The sequence below is a fragment of the Arachis stenosperma genome, chromosome 9, assembly GCF_014773155.1.
Source record: "Arachis stenosperma cultivar V10309 chromosome 9, arast.V10309.gnm1.PFL2, whole genome shotgun sequence".
NCBI classification, from domain to species: domain Eukaryota; kingdom Viridiplantae; phylum Streptophyta; class Magnoliopsida; order Fabales; family Fabaceae; genus Arachis; species Arachis stenosperma.
In genome coordinates, this window is record NC_080385.1 from 2,381,131 (window position 1) to 2,393,861 (window position 12,731).

The 12,731-nt window shown below is 31.6% G+C and overlaps 2 protein-coding genes across 16 annotated transcripts; both read left to right on the forward strand.

Moving 5' to 3' along the window:
- Positions 1-1,048: 1,048 nt before the first annotated feature.
- Positions 1,049-5,393, forward strand: LOC130950825 (G-type lectin S-receptor-like serine/threonine-protein kinase CES101). Of its 6 annotated transcripts, none has more exons than XM_057879417.1 (12): positions 1,049-1,201; positions 1,669-1,820; positions 1,934-2,712; positions 2,839-2,883; positions 3,027-3,071; positions 3,192-3,212; positions 3,515-3,607; positions 3,681-3,892; positions 3,963-4,173; positions 4,256-4,493; positions 4,578-4,731; positions 4,819-5,390. In XM_057879417.1, the coding sequence occupies exons 3-12, from the start codon at positions 2,307-2,309 to the stop codon at positions 5,125-5,127; spliced, it is 1,734 nt and encodes a 577-aa protein (XP_057735400.1). In that variant the 5' UTR covers positions 1,049-1,201; positions 1,669-1,820; positions 1,934-2,306; the 3' UTR covers positions 5,128-5,390. The 6 variants fall into 6 exon arrangements, with proteins under 6 accessions (XP_057735400.1, XP_057735399.1, XP_057735396.1 ...); XM_057879418.1 differs by having other exon boundaries at positions 1,068-1,201; positions 1,674-1,820; XM_057879416.1 differs by having other exon boundaries at positions 1,669-2,712; positions 3,030-3,071; positions 4,819-5,393.
- A 3,867-nt stretch (positions 5,394-9,260) lies between these two features.
- LOC130951322 (protein PSK SIMULATOR 2-like) lies at positions 9,261-11,842 on the forward strand. Of its 10 annotated transcripts, XR_009073929.1 has the most exons (7): positions 9,261-9,523; positions 9,965-10,171; positions 10,262-10,354; positions 10,476-10,552; positions 10,625-10,694; positions 10,999-11,145; positions 11,349-11,842. XR_009073929.1 is itself a non-coding variant. In XM_057879977.1 (5 exons), exons 1-5 carry the CDS (start codon positions 9,399-9,401, stop codon positions 11,022-11,024), a joined length of 600 nt encoding a protein of 199 aa, XP_057735960.1. In that variant the 5' UTR covers positions 9,261-9,398; the 3' UTR covers positions 11,025-11,842. The 10 variants fall into 10 exon arrangements, 2 of the variants coding, with proteins under 2 accessions (XP_057735960.1, XP_057735961.1); XR_009073927.1 differs by lacking the exon at positions 10,625-10,694 and having other exon boundaries at positions 9,864-10,171; positions 10,476-10,624; XR_009073930.1 differs by lacking the exon at positions 10,625-10,694 and having other exon boundaries at positions 9,946-10,171; positions 10,476-10,624.
- The last annotated feature ends 889 nt before the right edge of the window (positions 11,843-12,731 follow it).

The window sequence follows — 12,731 nt, forward strand, 5'->3', positions numbered from 1 at the left end:
ACTAATTTCTTTCATGCTTTCGATTTTTCGCAGTCTTGACTTGACACATGCCAAATTAAAAAAGACAAAACAGTAATACAAATTAAAGAATATATCCTGACACATTGTAATCCTTGCAATATTTGAATTTTAAATTTAATTTAAAGATTCAAAAATACTAAAAATTATAATCTATTTCACAACCTAAAAATTTGCTATCTTAACCTCAGCTATCATAATATATTTGTCTAATAGTATTGCAAGTGAAAAGCATCAAAATTCTGCCAAATACTATCAACCATAGTTCATAGCCATATGTGGAATGCAAGAATGATCACAATTTACATATATAAAACAATCTGATAAATTAAGATAATTACTATAGTTTTTAAAAGTGTTTATCTAACTTACTAAAAAAATTAAAAATTAATATTTAATTTTAAAAATATAAAAATAAATAATTATTAAATATTCAAAAATTATTATAATAAGTAAGTTAGAAAAAAATTAGACACTAAATTATAGGCACTATAAAATTCACCAAAAATAGTATCAAAGAACATTTATACTTAAATTCAAAAGTTTATATCTGTGTCATTAAATTATTTATCTCAAAAATTTAAACTGATAGAAGATATCTATGAAAATCTGTCTTTGCCTCTTTGGATATCACTTATCAGTACAGAAACACTCTTCTTTCAAGAAATAAATGCGTAACATTTTGAAAAACACACAACAACCCAGTATGTTTTTGCTTTGACTTTGAGCATAAGACCTCTAATAGTTAATTTCTTTTTTTAAATTCATGACTAATCATTAATCTAATTTGCATCCTGAAACAACTTAAAAAAACACAGAAGAACTTAATATCTATGATTATGATGATTAGTTGTTAGACTACACAGATTACGAATTGAATAGAATAGTAACTAAACTTCAAAAACCAACTTAAAAGGCAAAAGTTTTCTCGTAAATTTGGTGATTTACGTGTTGACTTTTTTGTCTAAATTAACGGCACGGTGACATTGACATTACAATCCCAATTTGACCTAAAAAAGTCAAAGAACGGGTCCAAGTATGAACATGATTTTCCAAATCATAGAAGTGAAATGCGCGTAGAGTCAAAGTGCGTTGTGTTGAGACTTTGTGGTTTCTGGTATTAGCGATTCAGATACTTCTTAGTTTTGCCGCAGAAGCTTCAACCATTGTCAACCAAGTAAAGGTACCGTGATTCTTCAATCCCTAAATTTCACAGATTCACTTCAATTATTCTTCAGCATAAACTCAAGTATTTTCTTTTCTTGCATTTCTCTTATTACCTATTGAGGATGTTGACTATGCTTGCATCTCATCGTGAATTAAAGAGAAAGAGCTTTGTTGTTTTTCTTGCTTAGAGCTTAATTAATTAATATAAAAAGTGTTTCAGTCTTTTTCAGTTTTTGTGTTTCAGAAGTTGCTTATCTAGAAATAGTTATACGTTTGTTTACTAAGTCAGTGATAAATTGATTAACTATGATTAGAATTATCAAAGGTTTGATCACTTTACAATATAGAAATATCCCTGATGAAGACTCTGCCTAGAAAGGGAAAATATTGCAGTAGAACTCTATTACTTGCCAATAAAAGATATGGACCTTTTGACAAATTGCAATGAGTTCTTTTTGCCTAATGTTTTGTTATATATTGCAGAACAGGTTCTGTGGATTGAAGAGCTTTGATTTTAGCAACCACAATTTACAAGACATACCAAGTTGAAATCTAATTCATCTCCTGCAATTTAATGACATCTCATCCTTAATTTTATTTGTCTGATTTTGATGACTAAACAGAAACCATACATGGTCAGAGTTAATCTTCATCTTTCCTATGTACTATTGCTCATTTACTTCCTTTTTTGGGTCTTGATTAACACTACAAAAGCTGATGATATTGGTGTTTATTGGGGCCAAAATAGTGATGAGGGAACTCTTGCTAATACATGTGAATCAAGAAAGTACTCCTATGTAAACATAGCATTCCTTACCACATTTGGAAATGGTGAAACCCCGGTACTAAACCTGGAAGGACATTGTAATCCTTCTTCAAAAGGGTGCACTGGTCTTAGCTTAGATATCAAAAATTGCCAGAAGCAAGGGATCAAGGTCCTGCTCTCGATCGGAGGAGTATCCAGTACATCCCAATTGACTTCTTCTAAAGATGCTAAAAATGTTTCTGATTATCTCTGGAACAATTTCTTGGGTGGTAAGTCATCTTCGCGCCCTCTTGGGGATGCAGTGTTAGATGGGATAGAATTTAACCCAGGTGATAATGGATACTCAATATACTGGATGGACCTTGCGCGTTATCTCAAGTCCAACTCAACACAAAATGTGTCTATAGGTGCAGCTCCTCGATGCCCCCTTGTTAGTGCTGAGAACTCTACCTTTAGTAGTGGATACTTCGATTATCTTTCAGTACAATTCTACAACAATCCTCCATGCAATTTTGTGAGTAGCAGTACTAGTGGCTTCATAAATGCATGGCACCAATGGAGCAATTTGAAAGTGAAGAAAATATTTCTGGGGTTGCCAGCATCTTCTGATGAAGCTGCATCTGGCTATATTCCTGCAAATTTGTTAAATTCTCAGGTCCTTCCTATCATAAGGAACTCATCTAATTATGGAGGCATAATGTTGTGGGACAGATACAGCGATGTTAAGAGCAGATATAGTGATTCCATCAAATTCGATACAGGTCAGCAAATAACACTTGCTCTTTGACACAACCACCACCACAGTTTGTATGCATTATTGAAGAAGAAAAGTTGTTGTTTAGTTCTAAGAAGTTCACTTTTTTTCTCTATTTGTTGGTGTCATGCAGGAGACCAAGCATCCACACCTGCCGAAATGAACAAAACTCACACAGGTTAGTATATAGCACTTAACGGTTTAATAGAAAGATCACAATAGTTTATAGTGTTGTATACTTTGTGTCTAGAAGAAAACTAAGTTGTTATTCAATTCTGCTTAATTCACTTTTTCTTTGTTTGTTGGTTGTACAAATTAAAGAAGGGAAAGCACCCATTCCTGTGGAAAGCATCAAACCTCATGCAGGTCAACAACACTTTGTGTTTTACAGTTTATAGTCTTTTACACTTCTAGAAGAACTTTGGTGCTTTATTTATCTGCTAAATTCACCATCTCATGTTTTCTGTTTTTGTGGTTGGTATGCAGGAAATGGAAAACGCCATCTAGGTGAGCAAACAACAATTAGTGGTTAATTAAACAACCATAACTATTCATAGAAATGTACACTTTTAGAACAAAATTCGTTATTTAATTTACTGTTTAGTCACCAGTAAATCAATAGTTGCTAACTGCAGAAATCAAATAAGCTAAAACAACTATGATAATAAAAAACAAAAGCAATGATGAAGAGGATTAGAGGAGTATCCACAGTTGTCTCTTTGCAATAGTTTTCTGATCTTCGAAAGTAAATTGAAATTGTTGCCATAACTACTTTCACAACCTGCATATTGTCCTCTGATGAGTTGCAGTTATAAGGATAGTTATTGGCGTGGGAGCTGCCATTACAATATGTTTAATTTGCTACTTGAGCTGTGTATGTTGGAGGAAGTACAAAGCAGAAGGTAGTCACCACTTTATACCTTATGATGCGTTGTAGAGTAAGAATACTATGTAACTCCATTTTCATTTCACTAGTGGATACAAGAAACAGGCAAAGGAAGCTAATACATGACATTGGAGGTGCTGCAATGCTTTCCAGGATGAATTACATAGCAAAAAAGTTTAAAAGAGAGGCTAATGCAGGCGATGAGATTGAAATATTCAGTTTTGAAAGCATGGTCGCTGCTACAAACAATTTCTCAAGCTCAAATAAGCTTGGTGAAGGAGGATTTGGGCCCGTTTATATGGTATTGCCTAGATGCATTAAGTTTAGAAACCATCTACATAAGAAAGTATGTAATGTCATGACACTTTCAGGGTAGATTGACAAACCAACAAGAAATTGCGATAAAGCGACTCTCTAAAAGTTCGGGGCAAGGGTTAACAGAGTTTAAGAATGAAGCTAAACTCATTGCAAAACTACAGCACACTAATCTTGTGAAGCTTACTGGGCTCTGCATCCAAAGAGAAGAGAGAATGTTGGTCTATGAGTACATGTCCAACCGAAGCTTAGACTTACACTTATTTGGTAGCCTTTCTTCTTTATCTTAACTTTTGAATGATCCTAACAAGTTTTATTGCTTATTAGTATGCATTATGTTCTTAAATAGATGCAGAAAGAAGGAACATTTTGGATTGGGAAAAGCGGCTAAACATTATAGAAGGCATTGCTCAAGGACTATTATATCTTCACAAGTATTCAAGGCTAAAAGTGATTCATCGTGATTTGAAAGCCGGCAACATATTACTTGACGATGAGATGAAACCTAAGATATCGGATTTTGGCATGGCTAGAATACTAGGACTAACAGGTTCTGAAGAAAAAACAAACCGAATTGTTGGAACACAGTAAGTATGCAAAATCATTGATAACCTCTTTTTTAGTCTCAAATGCTATGACATATTTATACTTATGTATGTTATCACTTTCAGTGGTTACATGTCTCCAGAGTATATGTTAAATGGCGTCGTCTCCCCAAAAGTAGACGTTTTCAGCTTTGGCGTATTGCTGCTAGAGATTCTCAGTGCAAAAAAGAATAACTCCTCTTACAACCCTGATTTTCCACTACTCAATCTAATTGGACATGTAAGTCTCCAAAGCTTCTTGTGTATCAAATTCAAGTTCCAACTATCTCAATTTTAGAGTTCATAAACAATGTTGAGTTTCTTATAGGCATGGAAGTTATGGAATGAAGGTAAAGCTCTAGAGCTAATGGACCATGGATTAAATGAAACATGCAACCCTAAAGAAGTATTGAGATGTATCCACATTGGCCTATTGTGTGTGCAAAACGTTCCAACAGATAGACCCACAATGGTTGATGTTGTCTCTTTTTTGTCAAATGATGCTATCCAACTTGCTCAGCCAAAGCAGCCAGCATTCTTCATCAATGTTGATACAAACCAACAACAATTGCATACTAACACAAGAGAAATTTTCTCCAAAAATAGTTTAACATTATCTTATGTGGATGGCAGATAAAACATGGCAATTTGAGGAACATTTAGATAATTAATTAGTGCAGGGGCAAAGTTACTCTTCATTCATAACTGTTTCATGCTTTTCGCTGAGGAAAAAAAATGGGTTAATTATTGTGTACAAAGCCGATCAACATATAGACTTACTATGATAGTTGTTGTCATTAATTTTTCAAATGGTTACATAGATGTTGTCACTTATCTTTTGAATGATATTGCCGAAATACTAACATTGTGGATAACAAAGAAGGGTGCTACTCCATAAAAAGTGTAACACTTTCTACTATAGACAGCTTAACATTTGAATTTTGTTAACTTTTAGTCAACATTGGCTAATTCTTTAAAAAAAAAATTATTTATCTTAAATTTTAAATGTTATTTTTTTTTTTTACTAAAGATAAGAAAATTCGAATCCGTAACATTTAGATGAGTATGGAGAGACTATGTCATTTGAACTATAGCTCCTTCCCTCCTGCACAACTACACAATAACAACAACTATTTGACTAACTAACTGTATAAGCTTAAACAAAAATAACAAATTTTGTTTACTTGACACCTAAGCAACTTCACTTATAATGGGAGAGACACAATAATAATCAGTGAAAAAAAAATAAGAATAGTTAAAAAGGAGCAAAAGAGGAGGTAGTGTGGAAGTATGGAAGATGAATTTTTAATTTTTTTGTACTCTCTGTATTCTCTATGTACTCTCTATCTATTATCTTTCTTTCTAGTTAAATTATAATCCCTTAATCCTAGACATTAAATTATAAATTTTGAAATAAAATTAATTAATATTAAATAATTAAAAGATAATTCCCTATATTTTCTTGTCAAGCGTAATATTATTTTAAAATTTTAATATTAGTAATTTCTTTACAATTAATATATATTTTTATTTTTCAATAAAAAAATTTAAATATACAATTAATTAAAAAAAGTATAAAAAATTAACTTTTAGTTAGTTAGTATTAGTCAATTTTTTTTCTAAGAATTTTTTTTTAAAAAAAATTAGAATTTATAATTTAGAATTAAAAGTTAATGAGGTATAAAATTTAAGATAAATAAAATAATTTTAAAAAAATTGTATGATAATAGTTAAAAAAATTGACTCCTTAATATTGCTTATTAATTAATATCAAATTATTTATAAAAAATATAAAAAAAGACTTATACAGATAGATAATCATACTTTATCTTCAACTATCGTATGAAATTTAATTTAATAATATTCAATTACTCATTTCTCTCATGCTTTCGGTTATTTAGAGTCTTGACTTGACTCATACCAAATTAAAAAAAAAAAAGACAAAACAGTAATACAAAAAAATAATCCAACACATTGTAATCTCTTGCAATATCTAAATTTTAAATTTAATCTAAAAATTAAAAAACTAAAAGTTAGAATCTACTTCACAACCTAAAAATTTACTATCTTAAGCTCAATAATCATAATATATTTATCTGCACTGCAAGTGAAAAATATCAAAATTTTGTAAAATACTATCAACCATATCTGTGTATAAAAAATTCGGTATATAATTCCTTACATTAAATTCAAACAAAAATACTATCAACCATATCTGTGTATAAAAAATTCGGTATATAATTCCTTACGTTAAATTCAAACATAAACATATGAATATGATTAAGGTACCATCATTCCAATTTTCATATTTTAGTCAAAGGCACACACAATCCCAACTACTTCATTACAAATTCTACTTCTCAGCTTCCACTTTGGAATTGCGTATTCTCTTAATCTCTTGAAGGTATTGGCCTTTCATTCACGACACTTTATGTATTCCACCTACCGTACGATTTGTTGTCATTGTTATTGTATACTAACTTTGTTCTAATTACATTAACTCGCAACATATATTATACATGCACGTTTACTACAATAATATTTTTTCATTAAGAGGTATATATATATGTTGAGTTTGAAAAATTTATATCATCAGACATTATTAAAATATAAATTAAAAAATTATTAAATATTTTATTTAATAATTTTTAATAGGTTGTTTGATGATTCTTGTTCAAGTGTGCAGGAAGTAAATTAATTTTTAATATTAGACTAAAATGTAATCAAACCTAATTTGATTATTGAGTGACCAACTTTATACAAAAAATATTTCATAAATAGTGGCTGAATATGAAAAGAGAAAGAGATTCAAAGAGCCCCAAGTGATGACAGCCCAATTTAGTTACTAAACAACTTACCAGCTTTACACAAAAGTTATTTCATAAATAGTGGTTGAATATTAAAAGAACAAGAGATCCAAAGAGGCCCAAGTGATGAGAACCCAATTTGGTTATTAAACAAGTTTAGCCCAGTAATAATTGTTCACTTCAACTTCAAGTGGCTAAACAATTAAAGGACAAAGAAAAGAAAGAAATGGCCTAAAGCCTTAGTAATCCATTCGGCAGTCACAAACCAAAGGGAATTCAAATTGTCAAAGTCTTCATGCATTGGTAACTGAATGCTAAGATTCAATTGAATTTAATGTTCTTTAAAAGCTTTGCACGTTATTTTATGTCTTAGGGAATGGAAGTAGGAATTCAATTTATTTTAATTCCATTCATTATTTTTCTAAAGTTTTCTTCTCTTTTGTTTCTCCTCTCTCTTGTTTTCAGTCATATCTATCCATTAGAAAAAAAAAATAGAAGAAAAGAGAAGCCTCTAAAGAAGAATAGCCAAGAAAGATATTTGTTATTGAAGGAATGATTTGACGAAAAATTTTGAGATTTTCTTTACCAAGAAAAGAAGCAATCCACCTCTGTTAGAAAGAAGATCCAGTTTGATAAAAGTTCATTTCCATTTTTGTTCATCAAAGAAAGAAGATAACTTCTGTAGTCTCAAGTAGAAAGAAGTAAAAATGGAAGGCAAGAAGCTGTCCTGGGTCAGACGCTCATCAACGTTCAGAATCAATTCTTGGGACCAAAGTCAAGATCAATGATTAAGATTGAAGAAAATGAATGAAAAAGGTTGAGAGATATACATGCATGTAGTTTCGGTTTTTCCTCTCGCTTCCTTTTGTTCAAACCGTGACTTAGCCTATGCTGGAAAAGAAGTTGCTGGGTTAGTTGAACAGGTTTCAACCTTGAAAACTTCCCCTTCTATAATAAGGATGAAAGACCAAGGGTTGAAGCAAGGAGTGAGGGCATACGTTTGGATTCTCATAGCTTTTTGAGCTGTTTATTCTTTTTATTTCATGGCTTTCATTGAATATTCCTTTTTTTCATTTTAGTCTGTCTGTGTTTCATTGGTAAAAGACAAAATGTGAGGTTTTGTAAGAAAAAACCAATGAGTGAAAAAAGACAGAATTAAAGAAAAAGCCATAGTTATCACCGAAATTCTTTGTATGTATTTCTATTTTGTTGTCATGATCTTGAGAGAATTTTCTTACAAGTTGGATTAGCACTTTATGGTTGAAAACTAGATTGAGGTCTAGTCAAGTTCAGGTTGGGTTAGAATCTGGATTTGTTCCCTTGCAAGTTGAGTGAGCACTTTGATGTTGAAAGTTAGGGCGAATTCTAGTCAAGTTCAAGTTGGGTTAGAATTTGGACTTATCCCAGATAGGATTGGGTAGATTCTAGGAAAAATTGGTGTTTGTAATTTTGAAAAAGAGATAGTAAAATTCTATCATTGTTGTGATGGAGACTAGATGTAGGCCATATTGCACCTAATGGCTGAACCAGCATATATCTGGTGTCAATTCTTCTTCTCTACTCCTTTTTCTGTTTCTGTTAATCAGGAGACGAAAACAAAAGTGTCTCTCAACTTGGTACGAGATAAAACAAAAGTGTCTCTCAACACAGCACGAAATAAAAGCAGCAAAATCTCCTGAAATTCCTTTAAAAAATTAGAAATTAATATTCAGCAAAAAAGATGCTAAAATTCAACCTCCTTCTCTTAGTCACTTATTAAGAAGTCAAATTACATATTTAAAAGAATAGAGAAAGTCAAAGTTTAGAGGAACAAATGGCATTTAAAATAAATCGATATAATATTGTCTGATTTCATGAATTTCTGTGTAGTTTACCCTTCTTTCCTTGTAAACATCTTACAATTAATAAAGCTATGTATAAATAAAATCTTGTCAATATGACATTGCTTAGACAGGGACTTAGATAGAGAATCTCTTTTTCTTTTATTTGTGTTTACTTTCCTAAGTCATAGCTCAAATTTGCAGGGTCTATTACTCTCAATCAATCTGTGCACGCAGTTGTTGAACGTTTCTTCATATCAGAACTAACAATAACAGGAATAATGTATATTCTCCTTATTCAAATTCAAGGACTATTAATGGTGTTACAAAACAAAAGAACAAAGAGACTCGGTTTTCAACTGAGATCAAGAAATCGAATAATCCTACTGCATCACGTGCAAAACAGGTATGTTTACTTGCACCAACAATTTGTTGCTTCTTAAGATTTTGAGACATCTAGGAACATAAGATGTTATATCAAATTCAAGTTGAAAACTCAGCAAAGTTAATGATTAGATACAATCGTGAATTCTTCCATAGTTGGTTTTGACTCAAAGTTATGTCACCCAAATTTTTCATGATTTCTTTTCTGCTTAATCATTGATGTTAATAAGTAATAATAATACCATCAATAAGTATCCTTCAATCACCATTTCTTCTTCTTCTTCTTCTAAAAGCTTAATTAAAATTGGTATGAGAAGAAAGCACTTGAAAAGTTTTATACCAAACAAATATCCTCACTGCAGAGTTCTTTGTCCAATCCTCCTAACTAGTTCATGGTAGAATTTGGTTGCCCAAGTGCTTATCTGAATGAAAATATGTATGAAGTTGTGTCCGAGTTCGGCAGGGCTCGCAACGTGGCTCCTTGCTCGGCCGAGCCCGGGAGAGGGCGGTGGAAGTTCTGGACACACTTGGAAGCAGCAATTCTGTTTCATTCACACTCTGAAGAAAACATTCAGTTCCTTAAAAAAGAGATCTTTCAATCAGAAGGAGTTCAAAAATTGGTTTCTACTGATACAAAAGAGTTACTAAGTCTTGTTGAGGCTGACAAAAGGTTCTTGCATTTTGCTTTTAATTATTTATTGCTTTTTTCCCTCCTCCTAATGTTCTTTGTATCTGAATCATTTTGTGGGGGAATTTGTAGGGAAGAATTCAATGCCTTCTCCAAGGAAGTAGTTAGATTTGGAAATATGTGTAAAGAACATCAGTGGCATAACCTTGATAGATTTTTCTCAAGGTGAGTTTATTTTCTCACTTTTATGTGTCAAGATTATGCTAACTCACAAAGAAATTCAGCTTGAACTTTCTTTTTCTTTTGTTTTTTTAATTACTATTTTCATGTTATGAAATAACTTCAGATTAGGTGTGGATGTCTTGAGCAATAAAGACCTTAAGCTAGAGGCAGAAAAGACAATGCAGGAGTTGATCACACTAGGTCACCATCATTTCCCTTATGCAAATTCTACAACAGTGGACTTATGTTCTGTTTGGGCTTGTGCATTTGCAGGTAGTTGAAAAGCTTGTGGATATTATTACCTATATGCATCAATCAATTTCTAAGTTCCTTGGAAATGATGGTACCTAAATCTTAACTCATAAAATACTTTGATACCATATTGAGAATGATGATAGTCAGAAAATAAAATAGTCTTAGAAAGTAGTATAAAATTAAAATTTTACCAAATGGTAAAAAACATGTAAATCTTACATAGGCTTACAAAGACAACTAATATGCAATAACCTTTAAACTATCTAATAATTATTCAGTAATGCGATGTTGATGATTATAGTATAAACTGAGCTAAGAGAAAAGTTTAAAAACTAAAGTTTGTGGTTCTGATTGTTAATCTTGTAAAATTTTATGAAATTTTGAATTTATAGCAGGTACAACTGTTCTCAAAGACTAGGTGAAGCTGGTCTTGCATTGCACTATGCTAACATTATCAATCAGATAAATATGAGGGACATATTATATCATGGATTGCCCAATAGTATTAAGAGTTGCAAAATATGGATATCACTAAAGAGGTATGATATTCAATCTTGGTGTTTAATTAATTAATTGCTCAATGAAGACTGGAATATTATTTTTTCCTAATGGAATATGCTAAGTGGAAATTTTTGTGCAGTTTTCTTTGACTGAGGTCAAAGCTGAGAGGCTAACCCCAATTGCTACAAATATTATTCATTCATATATGATAATGAAATTTTATTCTTATTTATTTGTACAGGAATAATAATGAGTTTGGTGACAGCACAGCCAAGGAGAGTAATCTATATATACATAAACACAAAATATTAGGTTTATAGTGATCTTATTAATTAATTACTTGTATAGTTGTATGCTTTCTAAGTTATTTTTTGTATAGAGAAATTGAAGCTAGCTAGGTGGAATACATATATACGTTTGATGTTCTTGATTCTTGAAGGAGATTAATTCCTTGACACAAATTTGATCCACATATGTAAAGATCCTACCAAAAATATGTAAAGTAATTTTCATTGTGCCTAAGCCTAATTGTCTATACTCAAAATATTGATATCGTGCAGTTTACATTTGGCATTTGTTGGGTCTTAAATCTTAATTGATGATGTCTCAAATCTCAAGACTACTTCCATTTCGAGTTTAGCCTGCTAGCTAACTTTGAAATTTCAGTCAAGTGCCCCTCTTTAATTAAACTGTTTAGGCCATGCTTACATTGATGGATGTTTGATGATATATATATGTACCTAGCTAAGCAAGAATAAAATTATTTGGAATGTAATCTTAGCTTGTTCATTATATATAATATATACTATTTTTAGTCAGTGTAAAAAAAACGCTTACCTTATGTTATGTATCATTCCAGCCCACTTCATAGTTCATACTAATTAAAAATTGAGGTAATGTCTAAAATGGTCTTTGAAATTCTCAATTCGCTTTAGATTAGTCCCTTATTTTTTAAAATGACCAAATAAGTCTCCCACTCTCAAAATTGTGAATTTTCGTTAGTCCAAAAGTTACTAGACGTTTTAACGGTGTTGAGGTGTACTGCACGCTGATGTGGACAAACAATGAATTTAACTCAAATTGATGTTCTAAATTTGATTAAAATGTCTAAATTAATCCAATTTTCACTTATAAAATCCAAATCTCCAAATGTTCATCTTTGTTCTTATTAAAGGATATTCAATCTCCAGTAACCTTTCATTTTTTGTTATTGTTGCTTTCTCATCCAACCAAACAATACCTTTAGTTTCTTTTGGTCTCCACCGTATTCTTTTCTTTGTTTCCACAAGTTCGATGATGCGACAATCCCGAAAACAACGTGCTTCAATTCCGTTTCGGGTGTTTGTGCCGTTTGTTCCGAGGTTAACCGAACCATCATGGAGTAGTTATTTTTCACTTCTTCTTCTAACGACATAATCGCTTCTTCTTTGTCTTCGTTTTTTTGTCATTGGAAGCTTTGTGTTGTTATTGTTTCTTTTTATTCTTATTGGAAGCTTCTTCTTCTTCAGTTGATGTGGTTATGGATGTGTTGTTGTCATTACTAATTTGGAGGATTTGTTGTGTTGCGGTGTCGTCGAGTCTGGTGGTGGTGATGATGGGGGCAGTCTTGTTGGTCATTGTTGTT

Bases quoted from the DNA above. Each gene is read 5' to 3' on its own strand.
- LOC130951322 (XM_057879977.1), top strand. From the start codon at position 9,399: ATGTATATTCTCCTTATTCAAATTCAAGGACTATTAATGGTGTTACAA. The intron at 10,172-10,261 runs GTTCTTGCATTT...GGGAATTTGTAG, and splicing joins CTTGTTGAGGCTGACAAAAG to GGAAGAATTCAATGCCTTCT. The intron at 10,355-10,475 runs GTGAGTTTATTT...AAATAACTTCAG, and splicing joins CTTGATAGATTTTTCTCAAG to ATTAGGTGTGGATGTCTTGA.
- LOC130950825 (XM_057879413.1), top strand. From the start codon at position 1,797: ATGACTAAACAGAAACCATACATGGTCAGAGTTAATCTTCATCTTTCC. The intron at 3,893-3,962 runs GTATTGCCTAGA...TGACACTTTCAG, and splicing joins GATTTGGGCCCGTTTATATG to GGTAGATTGACAAACCAACA. The intron at 4,494-4,577 runs GTAAGTATGCAA...TATCACTTTCAG, and splicing joins AACCGAATTGTTGGAACACA to TGGTTACATGTCTCCAGAGT.